This window comes from Apostichopus japonicus, chromosome 23 (genome assembly GCF_037975245.1).
Source record: "Apostichopus japonicus isolate 1M-3 chromosome 23, ASM3797524v1, whole genome shotgun sequence".
NCBI classification, from domain to species: Eukaryota; Metazoa; Echinodermata; class Holothuroidea; order Aspidochirotida; family Stichopodidae; genus Apostichopus; species Apostichopus japonicus.
The window spans coordinates 5,118,611-5,145,798 of NC_092583.1; the positions used below are offsets into that span (position 1 = coordinate 5,118,611).

At 36.7% G+C, this 27,188-nt stretch overlaps 2 protein-coding genes and 1 long non-coding RNA gene across 14 annotated transcripts in view; 1 reads left to right on the plus strand and 2 right to left on the minus strand.

The window, feature by feature from the left end:
* Positions 1-23,285, plus strand: LOC139965078 (uncharacterized). 3 transcript variants are annotated; one of them, XM_071967278.1, is made up of 10 exons: positions 1-247; positions 3,843-3,957; positions 9,876-9,959; positions 11,686-11,790; positions 12,634-12,726; positions 13,282-13,368; positions 15,314-15,421; positions 16,585-16,734; positions 19,006-19,068; positions 20,319-23,285. In XM_071967278.1, the coding sequence occupies exons 2-10, from the start codon at positions 3,922-3,924 to the stop codon at positions 20,403-20,405; spliced, it is 813 nt and encodes a 270-aa protein (XP_071823379.1). In that variant the 5' UTR covers positions 1-247; positions 3,843-3,921; the 3' UTR covers positions 20,406-23,285. The 3 variants fall into 3 exon arrangements, with proteins under 3 accessions (XP_071823379.1, XP_071823378.1, XP_071823377.1); XM_071967276.1 differs by lacking the exon at positions 1-247 and adding an exon at positions 1,816-2,156; XM_071967277.1 differs by lacking the exons at positions 1-247; positions 13,282-13,368 and adding an exon at positions 1,802-2,156.
* Positions 1-27,188, minus strand: part of LOC139965076 (uncharacterized) — a 122,803-nt gene that overhangs the window by 1,029 nt on the left and 94,586 nt on the right. For 9 of the 10 annotated variants that reach the window (XM_071967270.1, XM_071967271.1, XM_071967273.1 and 6 more), the window contains one exon: positions 22,483-27,035. The exons of the other annotated variant lie outside the window; for it this stretch is intronic. In XM_071967270.1, the coding sequence (XP_071823371.1) occupies positions 26,943-27,035 (93 nt within the window). In that variant the 3' untranslated portion in view covers positions 22,483-26,942. Of the gene's footprint in view, positions 1-22,482; positions 27,036-27,188 lie in introns of those variants that run through there. 10 annotated transcript variants of the gene reach the window in all.
* On the minus strand, positions 4,997-8,253 carry LOC139964660 (uncharacterized). The gene is made up of 3 exons (XR_011792050.1): positions 7,954-8,253; positions 7,063-7,224; positions 4,997-6,660 (listed from the first exon to the last, which is right to left on the minus strand). It is a non-coding gene; the product is annotated as an uncharacterized lncRNA (long non-coding RNA).

Consider the following 27,188-nt stretch of genomic DNA (forward strand, 5'->3'; position numbering starts at 1 on the left):
TCTCCATAACAAGAAAATAATGTGCACCGCCCGGTATAACAGCGACAAGTAAAACTGGTCGAAGATTCGGACATATGGTTCGTCACGGTGATGTGAGTTTTGTTTTCACTATAGTGAATAACACTATACTGCCTGGTATATCAGGTGTATAGGCTATGTAGTGGAGCCCGCAGAAGGAGACGGGTTTGGAACCAAGGTATCCAACTTTGAACAGAACGAACTATAAAGGTTCAGATTTAAGGCTGAGGTGAGTATTTGAGTTATATCACTCGAAACAAAAACGATATTTATACTGGTGAAAGCACACGGGATTACAACAGAAATCTATTGCACTGCGGGTGGGATAAGAGATACGAAAGGCCCGTGGTGGAGTCAGATATGAAGGGTTTGGGAACGTACGCTTTAAATATCGTCTTTTTGTTGTTTATTTTCCTTTTTTTTTATTGTGTGTTGTGACTAAGATTAGAACATTCAATAGCCTGATCACGAGGACTTTTCGTAGGAATTGCGATAAATGACTGCTAAGTTTATGACATTGTAGTCTGCTAAAACAATGAATTAAGAGAGTGGTCTGTAACTATTACCACAAACAAATGTGATGACTATTTCATTCTTTGTCGCGGTTTAACATTGTATGTATGTATATTAGATCCACCTGCAAGCAGGAACTCGCGAAGAAGCCTCATTGGCTTATCAAAGCCGCAAGTGACCGAAGTCAGTCTCTTATATTCATAACATCCATGATTATGAATTGTTAATTGTCAACAACTCTGTAACTGGACGACATACATTAATCTGGGAGTGACTCGAACCGGGGACCTTATGGTTGAAAGGCACTGGCCGTTAATCACTGAGCTAACACTCCTAGCTAACATTTCCACGGCTGTGGATAGCAGCAGACGACGAGACCGATTACAATCTGATACAAGGCAAAACAAAACAGCTGTATTCAGAACCAGTTGTAGGAATATAGCTAACGAACTACACTAGGGAAGGAGCCAGGTAACAATGTGTCCCACAGGGATCTCATCACATCTGTTCGAAATACCTAAATCTACAGTATTTAGTTATTTGAGTTGCAATTGGGTCTTTCCGTATTAGCGAACCTCCTCTCACCGCTGTCCTTACTTCTAGGCTCCTCCCTTCTCTCATAACTCTCCGCGAAGCAGATATTTCATTTCCATGTTCACCCATAGCACGCTTCAAATCTCTGTATATGTAATATTCCAATACAAGCAAACATATGAGCTGAAATTGTCTCGTTGCTCATTTGAAGAACGAGGCTGATTAGAAACGGCAAAGGAGCTGAGGTTATTTGGGGGTGGGTGGGGAGGGGCAGTCTTCAGGGGGGGGGGTTATGTGAGTTAGCTTTAACGGAGCAAACCATAAGTCCTTCCAAGGAAATGGATCCCGTGTGAATTCCGTATATACCACAAGTCCTAATATTTAAATATTTCTTCAACGGGTATTTTTTCAACAACATGACACTTTTTAATTACAAAAACAGGAAAGGGTACGTTTCTTTCGTAATTATGCATATAGAGACACTGAGGTTTTTCTCAAAGCTTACGGGAACGTTCCGTTGTGTCCCTCTCCCCTGGCTCCGCCGCCGGTGACGATAATGGTTTGCGAGCATATTAGCGTGCCTAGAAACGTCAACCCTTGGTAAATTCGCTTCGCTTTCTTAAAAGTCGAAATATCGTAACGCAAAATTCGAAATCTCAAAACGTCCCAATTCCGGGCCATGATAGAAAACAACGCGGTTTCAACATTTTGTTCCCGGGGATCAATGAAGGTCGAAGATAATGGAGTTACCGATATTTGCATTGATGAATGGTGGATTGTTTGCACTTTTAAACATTTAAATACCGAAACAATTCGACCTTTAGGCTCACCGTTGTTTGATCATCGGCGAGTTGCTTAGTGCCGTAAAGCTTTGTAAATATATACTGAATGCAACAGAAGAGAAGCTCCAGTGAACTATAGATGATTGTCACAATCATTCGAGAAAAAATATAAAACCCATCTGGTTCCATCGTGACCGGTAACTGGTAGCTGCAGATGTGGTGTTTTTCTCATATTTTACATACATTTCGTAACAGGACAATAAACAACATCAATTTGTGACACGTGGAGACGATGGTTGTCAGAAAAAGGTAATATAGTATATAGTAATAAACTGTATTTGGTAGAAAATATATATATGTATTTTATAGCATCTGCCACTAACTATATGTTTTAACACAGTTGTATCCAACCAATGAGTTTTTAGAGTTCGGGGGAGGACCACCAAACCCCACAACATAGGCGTCGGTTTCAATGATCATCACAGTGCAGTCCCCTCCATTATTAAATACTTCATTTCGCCCTCTGGCCCTTCCACTAAAATTGATCCTCCTATCTTACGAAATTAAGAATTCCCTACCCCTCCCCAAAGTTCCACACCCCTCCCCATCCACAATTGAATCCTGTGCACGCTGCTTTTATCAGTATCTTAGCTTCGTGATCAGTTACGGTACGTGATTGAAAGCGCAAACATAAACACTTGAAACTAAATTGTGTACTATACGCAACGTAATAGTGAAGTAGTTTATAGGCCTAGTCAATTTGTAAATGAATTTAATATGCACCCAAAATATTGTTTTATAGCCTACGTGACCTTTACATACGAGAAACATTAAGTAATCCGTTAACTTATTATTTCCCGGTGTTGTTTCCATGGACCAATTAATCCAGTCGAACCATATATTAACTCGATGCAATCATATAAATATCAAATATTGATATAGCGATGGATTGCTGTCTCAAGGGTAAGACTAATTGCTACTCATTGAAAAAAGAGAATCTAATTAGAAAAAGCCATTAATAACTATCTTGACAATACAGTTTAATGCATATAATTAAAGTCGGGTCCTGAGTAAAAGGAGTAAATTAATCTAACCTTCACAGCCGATAATTATTCAAAACGCACACCGTCCATATTTGATGCGCTTGCGCATTGTAAGGAAAATACAACCAAGCCAGAGTTTGAAAGATAACTTGAGAGTATGATCTATACAATATTGTTAGCACATACATATACCAGAGATGGTGCATTACATGCAAGTAAGGCTAGTTCTGTAGAAAATATTCCCAGAATGAGTGGACGGATGGAAAATCTTGAATATTTGACGTATATATGTGTGTGACGTCACCGCCGGAATCATGCTTCCCCGATGTTTTGTACATTATAAGTAGGCCTATACTGGATATACATCTTAAATATTTATGACGCCTTGTTACGTAGAACCGTTAATGTTTTGTTTTATTATGTGACAAAAAGACAGTTGCAGAATTATTCAATATTGCAAATATTGTAACCTGCAGGCAAGATATGAATTCGCAGCTTTGAATATTGATATACCATGGCATAAAACGTATGTAATCACTTGAAATACTCGTTCGCATTGTTAGCAGGTGTGTCTATACGCTTCAATCCAAAGATGCGTTTAGAATATGAGACATTTAAGAAACCTTTAACTTGCTCCGGAATGCTCTCCATGCATGCATGTGATAATTGCGACTAATTTCTCGATATAGCTTCACATTCCTACGTCATTAAAAATTTAACATCGTGTCTTCAATTTACACGTTATTCATTCCACCGTCTTACATATTGTTTGTATTCAATTTAACTCAGAGCTTTATCGTATGCAACCGAGCCAACATATATAGCAATGGCCAAACAATAATGCTCGCAGCCACGTTCACAATGCACTTAGTATAAATTTGACAATAGTGCTAAGAGTCACGTTGAGTGTTCTTACTGGAGACAAAAAAAGAGCTATTTTTAATTTTCACAGCATTCTTGAGCCAAGCAAAGAAAGGAAATTAAAAGTGAATAAATTAACAGCATATGAACTGAAGACATTTACCGCAAAGATGGAGGAATGGAGTGTGAAACAGAGCCTACGAGAGGTAAGTTGCAGACGGTTATACATATCAAGAAATTCAGATTTTCTAATGTTTAATTTTGTAAATTAAAAGATCATTAACCGTACAGCTGCAGGAAGTCTTTAAACATTATTTCAAACAATTCATTCGTCTAAATTCTTCGTCTGTGTCAGTGATAAGTTATTAACGTATAGGTTCTAAGAGCTGGAAGGCTGAATTATTGTAAATTCCGGAGTTTTCTTTCCTTTAATGAAATGGTCATTTTCTTAAAATGTTTTTCCTTGCGAATAATGTGATGCTATATGAAGGTTTGTTCGTTACATTATTTGATTAAAACAAAACGCCCGAGCTATTGTGTGTTCTCGAAGAGATCCTGCTTCTCATTTTGTGTGTGGGTGTGTGGGTGTGTGTGTGTCACATCATACGAAAATATTCTCCGAACAGTGTTCAAAATTTGATATGATTGTCGCATTATTTCATGTTGAAATATCGAGAACTACAATATTTGATATGTGGGTCTGTATTAATAGGGTGAAATATTGGTGTGACAACGTGCACAAAATATTCCTGTCAAAATTAAAACAGTTCATTTGAGTCAAGCTTCCTCTTCAAATTGAACAATGATTTGACAAATTACGATTGACTGCCTTTGAAAGCCAATTTTGCTCACAGATGCATTAAAGCAGCATTTTGCGTTGGGTCCCTTTTTTTCCACCTTTTTAACATGTGCATCGATTTTTTTACATGTACACTGTAAAACACTTGGGTCATTTTTTGACCCAAATTTGACCCAGCAACTTAGTGGAATCTCCACCAGCCCAGGTTTGGGTCAATTTGACCAAGGATCTGTGTCATTTGACATCTGACCTAAAACTGGGTTATTTTGACCCATACGCTACTTTGACCCATATGCTACTTTGACCCAGCTTTTGACCCAGTGGTTAGTGCAATCTCCACCAGCCCAGCAGATTGGGTCAAAAAAATTGACCACGTAAATGGGTCAAAGCTGAATTTACATTTGCAGTTGCATGAAGGCTATAAAAGAAATGACATAAGACTTCGATTCCTAAAGATAAATTAATTTATTCAAATCACAAAGTGGTGTTACAATAAAGCATGCAACTTCTTCTATTTCACATATAATTATCGATATTCATTTTGTTTTATTCCAACTAGAACATCATAGTAACACTAAAAATCAGAGTAATGTGATACCCATAAAACTAAACAAACAATGAACACAAGAACATAGGCTAAGTCTAATGTACCAACTGAGAATCATTGGAAACTAAGCAATGTTCCTTAAAATCCTGACATACTTAACTAAAACAACTGATCATTTATTCATGTGCACAAATTTTAGTTCACTGAGGAATATGTTCTGTACTACTTGAAAGACTTTAATTGTTGATCTCACAGCTAGGTTTGCTGCAGTGTTTGTAATATTAAGTTAATCAAGACTGGAGCATGCACTCACTCTCTACTTGTATCCTTAGTCACTGTAGTAATTTGATTATTAGCTAGCATTTCTAATTGTTTTTAAAGAATACAAATAAACAACATTCCATAGTTATCAATTGTATAAAATGTTAGGTATACAAAGAAGACATGTAGTACATCAATGGTGGCTGTAAGAAATCAAATATTTTGGAAAGCTCAATGTTTGGTGGGGGCTTTGTCAATGTCAAAAGTCAAAGACAATATCAAACATATTTTGCAGTGGGTTGGTGGGGCAAGACAAACCCTATGGCCAGCTGCCAATTAATAAAATCTTGCAAGCATATCCCAAAGGTGATAATTTCCTCAGTAGTTCTTGTACCAAAACAGCATTAGATTTGAATGAGGAAAAGCTGTTTATAACATACAGTACAAGAGTTATAATCACTCAAAAGTCATCAATAAATGGAAACACTGTGAATAAATATTTTTGCACCACCAATATGTTACAATATGTATTAAATTTTCAGTTGCTCAGGCAAAAAATGTACATCAGTCATGCTTTTGGCTAGTTGTGCATGTATGATGTATGGTTGGAACACTAGTTTTGCACCACTGTTTGTGAGGCAGTTCTGCTTCTCTAGTCCCTCTAAACTTAACAATAACAAATACCAAATAAACCTTGTTCAAGGTAATATAACATGCAGACATAAATAGAAAACAACTTTGTCACATTATGTAAATTAAAAACCTCATGTAATCATCCCATCATGTTAATGACCATGAACTAAGTGTTAACCTAATGTTGCACTGCCCAAGGTTTACAGGAGATATGTTCATATCCCTTATATGTGTTTTGAGAAAATTATACGATAAAAGGTTACAATGTATAAAAAAATAAATAAATAAATCATATTAAACACTACTTTTGACAAAGTTGTTTACATACCTTTTTTTCTCTTACTGACTACTTAAAAAAGCACGTAGGCTTCTTACTGAAGGGGATGTCGAAACCTTTCCTTTCCCTTCACTAAGCTTAAAGAGGAATTTGTGTATAAATTCCCAGGTTGTTTGACACTGGCAGGGGTAGGATATGTCAAACAAGTACAATGATTTGAAACAAATATCAAAAGCTGCAATCAAATCTGTTGCTGGCAGAGCAACCCCTTCGATGATCACAAATGACTGAGTCGGATACCTTCTATCACCAAATGCAAGGACGAATGGCTGCTTTCGAGTTCTATCTTGCTTAAGCTCATCTTCCATAAATTGAGAAAGATTGGTCCCAACCTTTGGAAGAAAGAAAATAAATTGCTGCTTTCAATGCACACTTAATTCTGTTGTCACTAATTTAAATAATTAGCAAATCTTTTCACTTGAATCATTACCATAGCAGATTTAAGATTCTGTTGACCTCAAATGACCTTGGACCACCATGAAAAAATAGAAGGATCATCTACTCACAAAGGGCTACCTACATACTAAGTTTAAGGTTCAAGCAACTTAACTTGGCACCTGACTGTTATAAGTGAAAAATCATCATGACATTTTATGCGATTTAATTACATACCAGTAGGAATGACTCAGGATGTAGGAATATCAGTTACTTAGCCTACACAGTTAAAAAAAATTGACCCTTATCCCTTACTGAGTATATTGTATGTAGACTGTTCAAGATAATGGTATTAGTACCTTTTGGATCTGTTTTTATGTTGCACTTTACAGGTGTAGGCTTCTTTACTTCTTTCGGTGTTGCTTCTTGTTTCTTAAAGGCATGGGATCGTTTTCGGGCAATCTTTCCTCAAGATAGTCTGTAGCAGGATGTTTCCAATGGGCTTTTGTGTACCATGCTACCTATAGTCCACAGATAAAAATAGGACATATATAGTTAACTTCAATTGTTCAATTACACCGACTATAGTCTTGGCAAAGACTGTTTGTTGGAGTATATCATATTTTACTGCAGTGGCATAACCAGTAGGGGAAAAGCCCCCAATTGGTCACCCCCATCCGCCCCAAATTGACATACAAGTAAATTAGTAAGATAGAAATGATGAACCATTTTACATCTTGTCCACCCCTTAAATACAAGAATGTTATCCCTCCCCTTACACCCCTTCCCTATATCTTGTCCCCCTCCCATTGCACAGACTCCTTGCTACCCTTCAGCTCTCCCCCACCCCACCCCCACTAAAAAGTCTGATTATGCTACTGTTTTACTACATTTAATAGCACACTGTTAACTCTCTGTTCAGCAAGATAGCTATTAACAAGTAACATTATACTAGTCTTAGCCTCTAACGTTATATTTAGTTAAACTTACGTAGTGAGGTTAGGCCTATGCTTTATCAAAGACCAAACGTTAGGTCTAACATTACAGCTATCTATGTATCACTATCAGTATCACTGTATCAGGGTAATTATGGCCTGTCTGAACCACGGCGCTCGCAGCACTAATAACATGTTACTTAGGCCTAGCCTATCATCATATCTACAATGGCATACTATAATATAGTATTTAACTAATAAACGTTGCGAGCACCTGTGGCCTGAACTAGTCAGCATACTTTGGCGTATATTTACCTTTGAATATTGGTATTTACATTGGCAAACCCCAGTCATCAAGGGTGGAACTAACAAACGTGTCCATTTTCAGAGCCCATCAAAGTTTTTGATTCAACTTAGACTGCCTTCTTGGTCCTGAATTTACGTATGGTTTGTAGATTTGTGTGACGGTGTTCAGCTGTCGTCTACGAAAGGCGTCATGCAAAAACGCTGATAGTGGTCACATGACATAACTTATCCAATGAGAAAAGTCTTTGAGAGTGACCCAGTGCAAAAAGTCAAACTTTCATCGAGCTATTTCACAATTTCAAACAATATTGCGTAATAACTCAACCAATACGACCCATTTCTGGGTAAAGTATGGCTGACTCAGCAGATGGGTCACACAAAATGACCCAGGTGTTTTTACAGTGTATCAATCATTAAGCAGCAAACTAAGATACCATCCAAGTTTCACCCTACCAAGAGCGTTAATTAGCGAGTAAATAACGATTGATATCGATAACGAGTAAAAGTGTCCTCGACAAAGTTTTCATATCTCCAAATCCACTAGTTTGAATTCTACCAATCAGTGAATAGTATGTTTATTCATGAGCATTTTGCGTTTGGTCGCCGTTTTCTACTTTTTTTTGACATGTCCATCGAGTTTTTTACATACATCAAATCACAAAACAGCAAATTAAGATATTAGCCAAGTTTTTCCCTGCCAAAAACGTTAATTGGCGAGTATTCCACATACAAAATTAAATCGCATTCAGTTCCCAAACCCACTAGTTTGAATTCAACCAATCAGAGATGCAGGTTTAGTTATGAGCCGTTGCTAAAAATAGATTCAAGACTTTGCGTTGGGAGTTGTTATGCAACTCCCTGGTACAACTGCCATATAGACTGTACACAAATCAAGCGTGGTGTTATATTACGTATCTGTCAATGACTTTCGTAGTGTTTAAGTATTCATATTATGGGCGAGGTTTATTGGGATCCCAACGGAAAATATCTTGGAGAACAACAGTTGAAAGTTGCAATTTTTTTCGACTTTTATGCCACCATTTGAAGTAAAATATAAATAGATAAGCTAGTTATGTATGTCGTTATGGCATGGTGGAGTCAGTGAGTTTGAGAAATATCATAGTCGAGGACGCAAAATGCTGCTTTAACAATCCAAACAACCAGAAAGGTTTTCAATATTCCATCCTCATTTAAGTGTGTACACAGTACGGTACCGCGTGGGCTTGGTCTCTTATTACACAACTTCCAATCTCAGTAAAACGGCTCTGATTTTTATCTGATTATATATGTTGATATACAGCTATAGTCCCGAAAAGTGTAAAAGATGATGAGTAGAGAGAGGGGAAGGGGTGGGAAAGGGACGGGGAAGGGGACGGGAAATTAATTAATTTTTGCAATGAAACCAGCCCTTTAAGGTTTTCCACTTTGTTGTATATATGACTAGATATATATGACTATATATATATATGACTATGACTATATATATGACTATATATATAAATATATATTTATATATATATATATTTATATTTATATATATATATGACTATATAATGACTATATATATGACTATATATATATAGTATATATATATATATATATATATATATATACATATATATATATATATATATATATATATATATATATATATATATATATATATATATATATATGTTGAGACTAGTGGAACACTAGTAGTTGTAACTCAGAGTTTCACGCGTTGAGCGATCAATCAGACAACTGATCCGCTCTGTCCACCGGACATAGAGCACTCTGCGCCAAGATAGACGCCAACTAACCAACTCTCTCTCTCTCTATATATGTATATTATTATTATTATCATCATCATCATCTATTGGCCCTTAAAAGGGTGAGAGGATGATATAAAGCTTCATGATATCTCATAGTAACACATTTCTACTTTTCAGGACATATTAGAAGCTGTAGAGACGGGACACTGCCGGAGGGTGGAAGAATTGTTAGATAAAGGTGCCGATGTGGATGAAAGTGTGGTGAGTAAAAACAAGAATGACGGTAACAACAATAGTCTACCGAACCGTGTAATGTAAGGCAGTTTCGGTTACCGTTGGCTATTTTGTCATTTTGACAATGAACGTCACCATCCTGAAATTTGATCACCAGATTTAAATCACGATTCACAAATACCTGTTTGGTTTTTACTTTAAGTGAAAGACTCAATAAAGTACGATTAATCGTGAATTTGTCTAAACAGGCAACTGTGTGGTTAGTATGTCATGTGACCTGTATTAGTATATAAGATTATTATGTAATCATTTCTACGTTGAAGACATAAACAAAGAGAAAATAAAAGAGTTTGAATCCCCGTGGTACCAGGGCAACACAGAGTTACACATTACAGCTGCAAGACAAGGCTTTTAAATATGATATCTCCAATACGCATGCAGTGATATTCTGCTTAGCTATTTAGACGTCTTGTTTTTCACAAAGATCTCTGTCATGTAAGCATCATCTCTGTCATGTAAGCATCATCTCTGTCATGTAAGCATAATCTCTGTCATGCAAGCATCATCTCTGTCATGTAAGCATCATCTCTGTCATGTCAGCACCATCTCTGTCATGTAAGCATCATCTCTGTAATGCAAGCACCATCTCTGTCATGTTAGCATCATCTCTGTCATGTAAGCATCATCTCTGTCATGTAAGCATCATCTCTGTCATGTCAGCATCATCTCTGTCATGTAAGCATCATCTCTGTCATGTTAGCATCATCTCTGTCATGTCAGCATCATCTCTGTCATGTAAGCATCATCTCTGTCATGTCAGCACCATCTCTGTCATGCAAGCATCATCTCTGTCATGTAAGCATCATCTCTGTCATGCAAGCACCATCTCTGTCATGTAAGCATCATCTCTGTCATGTTAGCATCATCTCTGTCATGCTAGCATCATCTCTGTCATGTAAGCATCATCTCTGTCATGCAAGCATCATCTCTGTCATGCAAGCATCATCTCTGTCATGTAAGCATCATCTCTGTCATGCAAGCATCATCTCTGTCATGCAAGCATCATCTCTGTCATGCAAGCATCATCTCTGTCATGGTAGCATCATCTCTGTCATGTAAGCATCATCTCTGTCATGCAAGCATCATCTCTGTCATGTCAGCATCATCTCTGTCATGCAAGCATCATCTCTGTCATGTCAGCATCATCTCTGTCATGCAAGCATCATCTCTGTCATGTAAGCATCATCTCTGTCATGCAAGCATCATCTCTGTCATGCAAGCATCATCTCTGTCATGTTAGCATCATCTCTGTCATGTAAGCATCATCTCTGTCATGTTAGCATCATTTCTGCCATGTAAGCATCATCTCTGTCATGTAAGTTTCATCTCTGTCATGTAAGCATCATCTCTGTCATGTAAGCATCATCTCTGTCATGTTAGCATCATCTCTGTCATGTAAGCATCATCTCTGTCATGTAAGTTTCATCTCTGTCATGTAAGCATCATCTCTGTCATGTAAGCATCATCTCTGTCATGTTAGCATCATCTCTGTCATGTAAGCATCATCTCTGTCATGTAAGTTTCATCTCTGTCATGTAAGCATCATCTTGATGGTTGGGTTTGTGTCCCCCTTTAATACTCTCATCGGTTTTTTATTTTACTTCAAGGAATAATATTATTGTTTCTGACAGTGTGGTGTCTTGCTATTCCTACAATTTCCTATTCTATATCATTTTATGAATTTATTTAACAGGGAGCTTACCTATCTGGGAACACTTTACTCACTCTGGCAGCCGAGAAGGGCTACGAGGATATCGCAAAGCTGTTAATAGACCGAGGGGCTAATTTCGATGTCAAGGTGAGTTGTTGTGATTTAGTCTCAAGATCACGAAGAACAGAAACAGCTATACATGTTGGTGTCGATATGAAAATACATGTAAAACTAAATGTGAAAATTGACCTCGCAGACATAAAAGATGTGAATATATCGTGCTGTGCGAGAAAAGAAGTGTTGTCTATGGTGCAGCATTCGCGGTACTTTTGTGAACATTTGCTTTTGGTAGTAAACAGTTAAACGTGTCATGCTTCCAACTGAGCATGCGTAGACGTAGTTCAGGGTAGGGCATCATCCTTGCCAGTGTGCGGACCTAGTTGCGTATATAGGAAGCGAGTGTTGTCTTTTATCATATAATCCAACTTCCATCAAACTTGACTGAAATATAAGTGAAATTGTCGACTAAGTAACTTACTTTGCGCACATGCAGTTAGCAGTAATGTGTAGTTAGCAGGGGCCAAGGGGTGGGGGAGGGGCTATGGACAGTCGACGGACTTTGTGACATTTTCCACGACAATTACTTTAACAGCCAGGTAACTTAGTGTTTGTACATTTACCAATATACTTTCAGGATTATGATAAGTACCATTTGATTGCCTGACACTCTTGGTTGCCTATTCAAAGAATCCAACTGAATGATCTATGAAAGCCACGGATTGCATCAATAATGAGGAAAATGCGAGGGTGGTGTGGGGGAAGGGGAGGGAGGGGATAGGAACATACTTCCGAGGTCCCTTCCTCTTGTTCCTATACGCCAGTGCATTCGTCATCAGTAACTTAAAATGACGTCATATAAAATCATGATAGATAACCCTTTTCTATTCCTCATTGGTCTTGTATTCAGAAATATCTATTCTTTAATTTTAGGTAAATAACAATACGGATATTGAACAATATGCCAGTGATAATGAGATGACTGCACTTGTTTCTTACATCAAAAGAAAAAGGGAATTAAACATGGTAAGTTGACGTCTAAGACTGCCCCCATCAGTGTGTTGGGGTGTGTCCCTGTACTGGGTAATTCCGACTCTCCTGTATAGGAGGTCTGGGGTACTCCCCAAGACAAAGTAATTAGACGTTAAACTGTACATTCTGAGGCATATTTACGCTATAAATTAAGTCGAAATTTAAGCCTGGTAACACCCCCCTCCCAGCACCCTCACCCTCGAAAGAAAAGGCATTCGAATGTTTTGTTCTTCTATACTGCGAATATATGAATATGTACATATATATATATATATATATATATATATATATATATATATATATATATATATATATATATATATATACATATATATATATAAATATATATATATATATATATATATAGCCTATATATAGCCTATATATATATAAATAGCCTATATATAGCCTATATATATATATATATATATATATATATATATATATATATATATAGTGGGATGTTTGTCACAACGTATACAAGATTCCAGGAATTCAACCCGCGGAAACGATAATCCGTGTATTTGTTATTCTTTTACCATTCGTCAGCGCCTCCAGGTCAGTGTTAAGTCTGGTGACGTAGTTGGTGTGACGTCATCTCTGACGGAGGGTGCCCACGTAAATCTGGTGATAACAGTACGTCGACTTACATCACTTTATGATATTGCTTTTTGTGCAATTTACACTAACAATAACGATTCCAAATGCATCACACGGATCACTGAGTAGTATTGCAGTATTACGTATTGTAGTATTACATAGCTATGAACCTACGTCATGGTTTTATATTCGCTTCTGTCATAGCAGACGATTTTCGAGTGAAAAACATAGACCTTTTTGAAAGTTTTACAAGTAAGGGTAAGAGTAGGAATAACTTCATTTAAACCTTAAAAGGAAACTAAAGTGCTCGCAAGGCAATAACACACTAAGGCAAATAAAGAAGGCAATATAACATTCAAACTAACAAAAACGATAAATTCAACCCTTTTCGAAAAGATTCCTGTAAACTTTCGAGAAAAAAAATCACAAGCTAGCCGAACGATATCACAAAATTCCTCAACCTATTCTTCATATGGAGTTTACATGCTGTATATGAGAGACTTGGTCGGATTTGAATATTCGTCAGGTTTTCTTCTGATCATTTATTTAAAAGCAGCTCTAATGGGAATATAAGAATCACGTGTTTGAGCTACGAAGGACTGAGAAAATTCATTTGCGTACAGAATACATGCATGTGATGATATGTAGTTCGGGATTATGATCATGGTTGCTATAGAAACATACGGTACTTCTCGAGCTGTCGAGTGTGTTGAATACTGCATAAAGGTATACAGATTATCAGCACAGTTTTCACTTTTACATTCTGATAGTTGGCAGCCAGCCTTTCACTGGGAATTACAGGATTGCCGTGGATCATCAATACCTTAGTAAAATGTATTCAGAATCGGTCATAATTAGGGCCTATATATAACGTAGAAACGTTTTTTTTTTGCATTTCCAGGTAGCCTCAGATGCAATTTGGTGCAATATAGCACACTTCAACACCCACTCCATTTTTGTAAACTTAATTTTGTATTTTCATCAGGCCTTAGATGCAATTTGGTGCTCCAAATGAGATTTTTTTCTCATTTGGAAATGAAAAAGGGGTTTTCTGACTTGCGAAGCGGCGGGGGGGGGGGGGGGGGGGGCGGAATGATACTTCCGCCCCTCCACATTTTTCACTGGGGGGGGGCTGGCGCCCCCAGCCCCCCCGGTTCCTACGCCCTTGCATGTTTTAGTTTAAATTGTCACAAGGCTGTAGGGTTGTCGAATACGCAATTGTAAAAAGAAGCGCATTCATAATATGTCATTTAGTCCATTTGCAGGACTGATACAATTAAACGAAAACATGAAAGGTTTGCAAATGAGTTATTCTAAAGCATTAAGTTGTGGGACACAAATTTTTCTGTATAGGAGTAAGCTGTTAATAAATCACTTATTAGGGAGACCCAAATGGTGATGACCACAGAGATCTGTTAGTTATATTGAGAGGTATTGAATGACATTCACCGGCGCAGCCACGTATATCTTCTGTCCTCAGAACAATATTACGGTGGACTTAGACCACCCCTCCTATCCCCTCCCCTCCCCACCTGCGGACAGATTATTACCAAAACCATCCTAACGTAGATCATTAAAATATAACATGTATGTCAGCTAAAACCTAACATGCTTCAACATGCATTGTTTCAAAACACTATAGCACCATTCTGAATCCAAGCACACTCCATGTTACCAAAATTTCCCAAAAGGGGACATCCCCTCCCTCGACGACCTAACATATTAGCCCCTCCCCCTACCAGAACACGGATGGTGTTTGTGCCACTCTCTTCAAGAAATATTAAGGCATGGCTGAATAAAAATAGTGTTAAGTTACAACTTTAAACATAAAATTTAGTATGAGACGTCGCAGACGACATTGCACATAATTATTTATTTTGTTGGACCGTAGCAAATCGAGACGAAAGTCTGTCAAAATCATCCTTAATAGGGCAAATATTGACACATGCGCTACTAATTATCTGGATTTTTCTTTTCACAGGATGAAAAGACGACAATGAATTTATTATTTTTGGCTATGACCGAAGGACACATTGGCATTGCTAAAGTACTGATTGAGAACAACATTAATTTGCATTACGTTGTCAAGGTAAGCGAATCATAATTCGTTCAATGTAGCTATGAATTGTAGAAACGAGTAAGGGGTAACTGCTTGATATTCAAACGGAGAGTGGTGGGGGAAGTAAGAAGCTAAAACCGATAGTATAATAGTAACATCTTTGCTTGCGTTAATTTTAAGCTACCGTTCGTCTTACACATATGCAGTTTCCGGATTTGAGGTGGAAGGGGAAGGGGAAGAAGGGGGGGGGGGGGAGGATGGGAAGAGGGACCGAAAGATGATCCCTTGTTGCGCTGCTTTTCATAAACAAAATATGTTTGACCGTCATGATGTTACACTTGCCAGTTTTGTCCAAGTAAAGTTTATCTCAGAGGATGTAATTTAAAGTAACCATATTTTCTTCAGAAAATGCGAGGACATGATATTGATGTTCACCCCACCCCTACCCCATGGTAACTACGAGAGTTAGTTAATTGCACGCTGTTCATTTAAAAGGAGAGGTGGCATTTAGAGGGCCTCTCAGAGTTTGGTCGGTTATATGTTTTAATGATAATGGTTAAATGCCTCAGTTTATAACATCTCATTGACAAACAAGGGATATGTCCAAGATAAAAGTCCAATGTAAAGAAACATGTAGGTTCCTGGAAGGTTCTTTATTTATCACTGAGTGCAAATAGTAGTTTTTCGTGTGATATATTTAATGATATGGGTTGCATTTACGTTTATATAGGCTAGTTGTAAACAATTCGTGAGACGGTGTCCGACTCGATCTTCAAAGGTCTCGTGAAAACATATTTATTTACTGCGCAGTAATGTTTGTATTTTTTTGCTTGTGTTTAGGATTGGTGTTTGTTTTTATTATGTAGTTTAATTTTGTGTCTGTAAAGCGCTGTGATCTTTTGTAGAGCGCTCTACCAAATACATAGTAATAATAATAATAATAAAAGCTGAAGTTCAATGTGTTTCTATACTAACAAAGCAAAATTGACCTTCTTCGGTGATCTTCTGGGGACAGTTCATAAAATCCGGATACATTTCCGGGGACTATCTTCATCAGGGGACGGCAAATTAAATCCAGGGGCTATTCCCAGAATCGGGAATGGTTATAGTCACCTTAGCATTGTAATTAGAGGCTACATACGGGGCAATATACGGGGCTAATTTCAGGTAACTTTGTTTTATGTTTTGACTAGTGGGAAGACGACATAGAAGATACGGCGATGACCTACGCTGAGAGGATGGGCCAGCCGGAGATTGTACAACTCATAAAGATGAAACAAGACGGTGGAACGATTAATATGGAAGAAAAGACGGACACCGAACCAGCCACACAACCAAACGGCGTAAGTAATGTTTAATAATGAACAGCGTTGTACCAAGAGACAAATCGACAGACAGACATAATTAATGTCGTTTAAGCAGTGTTAAATAGTGATTTTATGGAAGTGAGTTCTACGTACTGCTTAATTAAAATAAGTAGTAAATGAGTACACTTGTATCCCGTAATAACTAGTTAAAAAGAAGAGTATGCACCTTAAGAACTCGGTGATCGTCTTTGCAACAGTTGGGTACGGTACCGCAAATACATGTAATATGTGTATATACTGAACGCTAGAAATTATGAAATATTGTGTGCAAGTGGGGGGGGGGGGGGGGTTGATCCCGGCCTTGATTTAATCCTGGTCAGGCTGGTCTTAAGCTCATTCCCAAGGATACATGGTTGCGCCCCATGCTAAGAGTCCATGTTTCGATTGATTAAGGGTCACTGAAGTTCCCGTTCCCGTTCAAACATGTTGCTCAAGTCAATGTATGTACAGTGAAACTATACGATTACCCGAGCCTCTTTTATCCGAACCCCCGATTTCCGAACAGGACTTCCGTTCATTGATGAAAGGTTTGGAGGCATAGTGGTTCCAAGTTCCATATACAGTACTCATTTTAGTGTATGCATCATTTTTACATTTTTTAAGTTTTAGAAATCCCCTAATCCGCGATTGTGGCTAGAAAGTTTATGATAAATGAGGTCATTAAATTAAACGATGATGATTAGGGAACCAGTCAATTTTAAATTGCTTAAAACTGAATACAACTTAAAAGACGGTCTAAGGCTGAGTGGTTTTAGCGGGAATTGTGGTAGGTGGTTTTAATTAAAATAGAAAGACTACTTGCCGGTAACGTATCGAAAGATCAGATTATGGGGCGGTGCAATAATTCATAGGGAACGCTAAATATGTCTGCCAAAAATTTAATCCGAAATTATTTAAACTAAAAATACATAATTGTATCGTAGTAATAGCCGAAGCCAAAATTCTTCCTTGTCACAATTGCAATTAGGAATTCCCTTATAACATTTTTTCCTGCTATTGGAACAAGTAAACTTAATGAATGACCAAATCACTTAGTTACCATTTAAAACAAAATTACGCTCCAGAAAAGTCAGCCGGCCACGCACATGTGTGTTCTTACAACACTGCAGTGAAGTAAAGATGATGTCAATGATTTTACTCACTGAATCTTACGCTATTAATATATACTACATGGCCAGCGACGTAACGATTAACCTGGGGACCCGGGGCCAAGCATTAGACGGGGCCCCGTTTAAACAAGCAAAATATATACAAGCAGATGTGATACGGCATTCGTACAATGAACCTTCTTGATGGTACTGAACCTATGCTTTTAAACGCAATGTGCTGTGAACTTTCTTAGGCTCGGGGATTAACCCCCCTTTCAACCCCTGGGTGGCTCCGCTGATACTGTCCAAATTCCAAAATGTATTGGTCTGTGTATAGAACGTTTAAGTTACGTCGTGACGTTTTCAAAAAAAAAAAAAACTATGTAAATTTAATTGTAATTTGAGTTGGGGGTATATGGGGTATATATATTCGTTTTAACAAACGAAGGCAAAGTGTCTTTCTTTATAGTAAAGTTATTATACCTGTATCGCCAAATATCTCCGACCAATACGTTGCTCCAGGATGCAAACTGCGTATCAGAGTCATAAGACTTTAAATTTTCTTGCCATGAAGACCAGTCGGGCAATTCTTTCCAACTTCAACGGAAACGTCCAACCGATGAAAGTTTCCTTTCGGAAAGTCCCTTGATATATCAAGATGAAACTATAACCAAAATAGGCAAGCCTTTCTTGGAATGACCCTGTATACCGTAAATATTAGGTGATGATCGTGGCACTGTAATAGAGGAACTTACATCAATGAATCGCCTGGATTCAAATTTTAAAAAATTCTAAGGATTGTTTGAACATCTTTGAGGTTAATTTTCATGAAGAATAATCCACACTCCAATAGCATAACCCTCACTCACTAAACCGTTCATTTTGTGAAAACAGACATTGGAGAATGTCTCTAACTTGACAAATTGCAATTTATCATTCTGATTAATACCCGCTGATTGGCTAACCTCTTGACCAAACACGAACGGATGCTTTTTTAGTAAAGTTGCCTGTACTTAATTTCTTGGCAATATAAGACATTCATACCATTAAACAATTTTGCTTTGTGTTCTAAAACGTTTCTCTTGAAAAAAGGAAGATGTAACACTATTTAATTTGTCTATATTTTGTACCAATTCGCTATATTTTTCTTATTTCTTAGACATCTAATCCTGTTAACAACGAGATAGTCATGGATGACGTGGACGCTGAGAAGGAATTTGAGGTAAAGTGAACAACCTTTCTTTAATTTCAAGTGTATAGGGCTATATCATTTATATTATAGGTCTTACGTGCAAAGATTTCTTAACATATGTATGTGTATATCATACAAATGTATAAACTTAGATATCAAAATGAGACACAAACTCAGCCTTCATCATTAGCTTCTATAAGTTCTATGACAGTCAGATTGTTCATAAAGTGGTTTGTAAAGAGCGCCACTCTCTCGTACACCGGAGATACAATAAAGATCAAGAGATAAGACAGACCTTTGTGAAGAACAATACCCCAAACAGATAATTAAAATCTTGCTCCGTTTGGGAAACATCCCAGTCAGTGAAAAGTCATCATTTTATAAATCTATGATTTCATAGTGCCACTAGCTGTAGGAACTGGAACCTGTTGTTTTTACCTTTTTGTTTGTTTTTATTTTAAGGAAGAATGTTAAACAGCTTTGAAACTAAAACCAATACCTATCATTAGGTCACGTTATAAAGCCTCAATATTGCAGATTCGGCATTTGTAAGACTACTTTCCATTAAATCAAATATACATTGAAATAAATTAAAAAAAATTAAAACATAAAAAATTGAGACTCGATGATATCATCTTTAGACTTGCTCAAGTCCTGGCCTTGGGTGAAGAAAAAATAAGCCAATGATATATCTTCCCAAATGGAAGAAGAATTTTCTAAACAATTTACCAACATACCAATGATGATGGCCGCGTGGGTTCGTGTCTCCTTAAAAACGGGTGTTTATGGCCGGTAAATTTTGGTTAAACGTGGAAATGGTAAAAAACGGAATTGCCTTTCTTTAACATGACAGTCACAATGATGATTATCCTCTGTGCTGTAAATTATTGACAAAGGTAAGTGATTTCGACGCAGGTTTGTTAAATTCCCGCCAAAATGCCGTGATTCATATATCGTCGTACCATATTATTCGTTAACCCGAAATCGCACTAAGCAGGCACTTCTATAAATCAATTCATACATATTCATGCAGATTTGGCAGTTAGATGTATATTTATTAGTTTGTAAGTAAATTCAGCCTTGCTGTATAACAAACGTGAAACTTTGTTCCTGGTCCCACATACAATGCATTGTGTTTCTATTGTGTTTTATGTTTCTATTGTGTTCTATTGTATTTCTATTGTGTTTTGTGTTTCTATTGTGTTCTATTGTGTTTCTATAGATGGATTTTACTGCCAACTTCAATGCTTCACTTCTTATTTTGCTTTCTTTTTACACAGAGAGAGGCACAATCACAGCAAATAGCACCTATGACCAATGGCCAAAGAAAACGGGGTGTTAAATCTACTTCATGCATCATAACGTAACAGAGCTTTATAAATGGACTAAACAAACGCCTCAACGATGTAGAAGCTCAGCTAAGCTTCTACTGTATTTGAGAAATTTGTTTTCAATATAGCACTGCACCATACTTGACCATGACGTCACCACGCTGATTCAATGGACAGTCATTGTTTTACAAGGGAGTAACGCATGTGCGACACATGATCATGGCATGATCAATAACCACTGTTTCCATATTTCAGAAATGTATTTCCCTGAATTGCGCCGATGCATATCCACAAGTCCGGTGACATGATCACCCGAAATCGACTGATTTCAACTGTTATTAGCCCTTATTACTGAAAGGTGTATGCGAAACGTCCCTTAGTTTTTAGTCCCTGGAAATTTTCCCGATATGATCGTATTCCAGGAAATAACCTTATTAAAGGAAACACTGTCACGAACTTATTTTATGCAATGGATCGTTGTAGTTATTACTATGGATAAACTATGCCATTGAAAGAGGCCAGCAGTAAATGCACTTGGTAGCTTTCTTTCATGCAATAATAGAACGGGAAACATAAAAATAGTATTCCTCTGCTAAATCTGCGAAAATGTTCTGGATATCACGTTTGGATTATGCGGACCCAAAATTGCTCACGAAAAATTGCTCCCATAAAATAATAGAACGACCTGCAACTTGTTTACAATCGACGTACCACAGAGAAACGTTAAAGAGCAGAAATCGAAATCGGCTCCAACAATATAGGTCAATCTCACATGTCGTATTAAAACATACAAACTGTTGAAAAGTTCAAATCGCAGAACTACCAAGTGTCCTTTTACAGAGAATGACATCGAACTAGATCGGATATTAAATATTAGACTTGATCAAGTCTCCCATGGGTGGAATTATTTCCGAAAATGATGGGGAAATTAAGATGGAAGACATTTTGCTACTCACACCAAAACACATACTGGTCATGAATACTACAAAGTTGCAAAACATGATCATAATCATTGCATATGACCTGTGGCCTACATTTCATCATAACTGAAAAGTTAAGAAAGGCCTTGTAGTGGGCCAATCAAATGTTATAGGCCTATCCACAACATTGCATCAAATCTGGACAAACGCTCAATAGGAGTCGCATATTTTATGTTTTCATAAAATGATCTCTGGTGACGTCAAATGACCTTCAATTTTATAAAATATGATCGCATGTATGAAAACTTACCTCACCGAAACGAAATTTCAGCCCAAATCCCATTAAAAATGGTAGGCAATCAAACACGGTGCAGAAAAGTGACAGAATTTCCTCAGAATCGCTATATCACTGCTGAAAGCTTTCAGCTTAGCTAAAACACGAGACTTATGGAGTTAAACTATAGGACTGACGACAAGTATCGAAGGAGGGGAAACTGCAGAATTGATGTGTTATGCTTTTTTAAGCTTGTTTGGTAGACAGGTTTCTGTTTTACACAGGGTAAGCAACTCAGTATTTTGTACATATCTGTAAGACAATTAAACATGTATTGAAACAATGTTACGAATGTACTGTTTTGTGTTACTGTTAAAGCGAGAAGCAATAGCAACTTGAATCCGGTTCACGTCTAAAGTGCGCGTAAGGTGTAAAAAGTCCTGAAATCGACCATCGAAGAAGTAAATTGGCATATGTCAATTTCTCATGTTGGACAAAATCGTAATATGTACGAGAAATCGGCATCTGAAGATTTCCCCACGAATGGTAATTTCTCGTGTTTCCATTGGCTAATTCAGATACTCAAGTTCTGATTGGAAGAAATCGGTTTATGCCAAATTAAATTGGCACAACGTCAAGTTAAATTGGCACCTGTCAGTTTCTTGTAATCTCATTGGAGGAATTTGTCACATGTCAATCCATAACGCTCTTGGTTGAAAAAAAGAACTGTCATGATGTGAAAGAAATTGACATTTGTCAAATTAAATTGGCAACTGTCAGTTTTTAAAACGTCATTGGAGAACTTTCTGGTTTGATCTTGTCAGTTAAATTGAGTCAGCATGCAAATGCCAGCCACCGTTCCCAGTGATTGAAGTCAACAAAGGCAACATAATGAAAAGATCACACATATAGTCAATACTAAACTGAGAACCTTTTTAATGCAATTTCATTCATAAAGGAGAATTTATTCCATGAGTATAATAATGGCGGAATAGTTAAAGAGCATAAATACATTTTGAAGCATAAATAAAGTACATCTTCATAAAGCTATAAACTAAAATTTTCAAACTGCTGGTAGAAGATTTTTCTCTCTTCAAGAGTAAAGTTGGCATGTGAAGGGGGCATTAGTGTCCTGTTCACAGAACTGTTATTTTAGAGATTGATCCATTATTATCTGCTCCCACCTTGATGCAACCTTTATTTCACATCCCCACCCACATCTCCACCCACATGTCACATCCCCATCCACACAAGCTTCTACTACAAGGTGACTACCAATCTCTTTTTTAAAGACAAATGAAATAACACATAATAGTCTTTCTATCTTCCTCTCTTTACAAAACCAGTGAGCTGCTCACCATACAGTTTCACAAATGTTATCACATTATTAATTAATTTATAATCCCAGCTAAAATACACCCCAATTTAATAAAGTTTATCATCTGTAATGGCTCCCCTTCATCAACAACTTCTAGGCTTTCTGAACTAACTTTTTTGCCATGGTAACTTCGAATTGCATCTTTTTGGCAGTATATCATAAGCATCAATCCAGCTTTGCTAACTGAGTAGATAAAATAAATTGTAGGCTGAGTTAAAATCAGAAGAAGAAGCACAAGTAGCTATATATCAACATATGCATTTACTAAAGAGAAACAGTAGCAGAAGATAAAAGAAGCCAATAGAGGGCGCTTTACTAATATCTTACACTTTAAAAAAAAAACACAAACAATTAAAAAAATCTTCCAAATAAACCCCAAAGTTATCATATCACCACCCTTAGCACCATAAAAGATTTAAAAACTAACAACACGAAAAAAAAAATCCTTGGAAATATTGACCTAATAAGATTTGAAAATAGATGTCTGAGATGACCATTGCAGTTTGTAGTTATGGTCACATTGGAATTTATATTGACAGCAATCTTTCCATCTTCTAACAACAGCTACATGTATGTGTATTTTACACACACACATATAAAGAATTAAACCTGGAAGATTATGACACTATAAATATTCTATACAGCATAAGAGTCTGATAGTTTAATATTTGAATGGATAAATAATACTTTTCAAGTTGTCCTTTGACAAGAGACAAAACTTGTTGCTATAGCAACAGTGGTATCACAGAACATCTAAAGTAACTACCTAGTCAATGTCTACAGCTGAATTCTTGAACTACACACTGTATATCTAATAATATTAAAATACTTCTCTGAAGTACTGATCAATACAGTGATGAATACAGAAATAATATGTCACTTTCTGTAAATATGAAAACATGCATATTAATCTCAAAAACTTTCAATTATGGTTAAAAGTAATACTTTCTTTCTATTCCGCTGGAAATATACTAAGGCTAAGAATTATAAGGGGTTAGTAGTTATGGAAACTTTAAATTCCCTGGAGAGATGGACTGACTCAAACACTATTTTCCTTTCATATTGCTCATTACACTGGACGTTACATTCCAGTAGCTGTGGTTTGAACACAAACCACTGAAATATATATTATCAGTTATTGCACAATTATTTGATTAATATTGTATACTAGTGATTACACAGTTATTGAATATCATAGAAGAGAATACACACACTGGCTTACTAGAAGAGAGTATAGATCACACATAGATTACATTATGAAATAGTGAACACACTGTAATATCATGCAAAATACCAGCAATCATGGAATACATAGTATGTTGGGGGAGATCGGGTGGGCTGGGGAGTATGCCTCACAAAAATTGATTTATCACATAGGATAAACAAAACACTTGCACAGAATAACTTTGAAGAGTTGTGAGGGGAGGGGCAGAAGGAGAGCATGGGGGGGGGGAGAATTGCCAGCCTTATTTCTTCGATTATCTTCTTTGCATTTTTTATTAATAATTTTTGTTGTATATATATATAACTTTAAGACCTACAGTAACTGTAACTGAGCCACCTTGTTCTATAGGGTCTGACACAATAATTATTTTCATGGTCAGGTCTGTTAGGCTGTTTTCAAAAATTATTTTTAGTCTTTCAAGATAATTTTCTGATAGATCCTTTTTCTCAAAGTCCTGTGAGACTTTGTTAAGCTGCTTTTTAAGAGCAAACAAACAAAAAAATCCTGATAATACAACTCTATTTGATAGGATAAATAAAGCAGTTGGGCTCTTTTGCGGTTTCCACCTCAAGAGCATCCTTAAGAGACAATTAAAAGGAAAGATTGTATTTACAAGAGAAGCATTCCTCAACCAGACCTTTTAGCATGCTGCTTGTAGTCCAGCCCAGTATACAAGAGCATGTCCAAGGTAACTTGGCTCCTAACTGTGAGTTTATCTTCTGTGACGTCTTGGTCCTTCATGATGCCTTTCCTTGCCAGTCAGTCTTATAATTTCTAGATTATTTTCCCGTCTTAAAAGAAAACAAATTTCATTATTTGACCAGCCACCATACCTCACAACTAGACCTCACCATTAGCCTTATTTTTTGGAAGCATTTCGCCACTTTCGGCCAGTCCTCACAATCAACAAACCATCGTTCAGTAAGGACCTGACCAAATTCCAAGCTTCACAAGAAGCTAGAGTTCACGATCAGCTGTCGCTAACAACAAGCCCTGACTATCTCCGAGTCCTCACAAGCAGGTACGACCTATAACAGGAAACCAACAGAGCATGTTGAATTCAGAGAAGAACTTACTTCTTGATAAGACCTCACAAAATTTCTTACTGGGAGCTCAGCTAGGCGTAACTATTTAACAACAATCGCAGACAGACCATCGATGTCAGAAAGACAATCCAGACCTTGTACAGCCTAGACACTCAATGGACAATACATAAATATGAGCAGAAAACACCTTTGAGTATAATGTCTATATCTGTGACTGATGTAAAATGGCTCATGATTGATTGATTATTTTTAGCTAGATCAATAGCCTCTTAACCATCTCTAACTCCAACCAAAAGAAAGAAAAATCCAACGATAGAAATGGAAAAAAAGCATGCATATACCAAAGACTGTTACACCATGGATAAGATTATAGTAAGGTTTTACAAGACATACCTAATACACATATTTGTACATACTAAATTGTTGAATCAAATGTACCCACCTGACAAATTCATAAAATATTCCCAAAGTTGCTTTCTTAAGTTATAGGTAAACAAGGCCATTCATATAGAATGTCCACTTAGATATTGACACAAATTAACCTTATGCACAGACTAAAAGTACATTTGTTCACATGACCTTATCGACAAGCCAAATTGTATAAAATGTTATGAAACTTTGTGTTCATGCAAACGGACAAATTAAATACGTACACTTCTCTTATAGAATAAACTTATGAGTAAAGCGCCCTCTATTTGAGAAAGATAACAAATTTGTTTGTAGTTCATTGTCCAACACTTACTTACCACTTATATAGGACTGAGGCGAGACGAGCAACAAAAATTGATTCAAGTGAATACCCATGGCTCTTAAAATGTGTTTTACGAACCCTGCAGAATCTTAACATGTACCTATTAGGAACTGAAGGAGGTATGAACTAAATCATGTGTATTTCGTTAGGTCTTGATCTCCAAACAAAAACAAAATAAAGAAAATATATCTATTTTTTTAATTTAGCTTTTGATATCAAACTTCAGAATTTAAAGTGATATAACAATGATTTGATATGTAATAAATATTTATCTGACATGTACCTTTAACATTTTGTTTATGAAAATATTCGTAAATTGTACATTTTGTGTGTTGTACCTTCTAAAGAAAATTGCAAATATGGATATCACTGAAAATATGCCTGTAATGTGTGTCATCAGGTAGAACCACTCAGAGGTAAGTGAGATTTGGCACATTGCAAGAAGATGTTAATAAATATCCATTTTAATAATAAAGATGGTTTTTTCTAGAATAATATATTGGAAGAATTTTCTTGAGGATAATGTATCTGGCAACACACCCATAAATAATATGAGTCACACTTTTCTCAGCCTTCTTCAGAATATAAAAGAATTTACATTTAAATTTAACAACAGAATATCCTTTCTGGTATCCTTTTCTCTTTGAAAGAAAAGGAGTAGGGAGAGTATTTTCAATTGTCAATGTAACAAAACATCTTCCCCGGTTTCCTTCTTAACTTCAAATGTTGGCATGGAAACTGGATTTTTCACGGTAATAATCTACAATGTCATGGGATCATTAATAGCGAAGGATTGAAAGCATTGAAACATTTTATATCCAACTCAAATAGGTTGCTTCAACAACACAGTTAGATAGTACCAATAGAGTGGTCAATGGAATACAAACAAAATTATTCAGTTCGAAGGACACAGAGAGAGAAAAAGACAAGAATAGAAAAATATCTATTGCATTTCATGAAAGTTTCCCTTTTTGTAAAGTTACTCGTCCTGTTTTCTAAAATTGGCTTCCACCGTAGCGGGTTCCTTCCAGCCATCGGGGTCAACCACCAAAATGAATGTACTCCGGTATTTCTGGGGATAGAAATAAGAAAACCCAAAATGTATTACATGCTGAGAGTAGGTAATGACATTGAGGTATACTGGTACTATATAAACAATATACTTATCCAATCAAACCAGAAAAAATAACAAAATAAAACAATTTCAGAGGAAGAAAATAATAGA

What these genes read in the sequence shown, in the direction of transcription:
- LOC139965078 (XM_071967276.1), top strand. An exon ending in CCGATGTGGATGAAAGTGTG is followed by an intron (nt 9,960 to 11,685) that starts GTGAGTAAAAAC and finishes TTTATTTAACAG; the next exon opens with GGAGCTTACCTATCTGGGAA. An exon ending in GAAAAAGGGAATTAAACATG is followed by an intron (nt 12,727 to 13,281) that starts GTAAGTTGACGT and finishes ACCATTCGTCAG; the next exon opens with CGCCTCCAGGTCAGTGTTAA.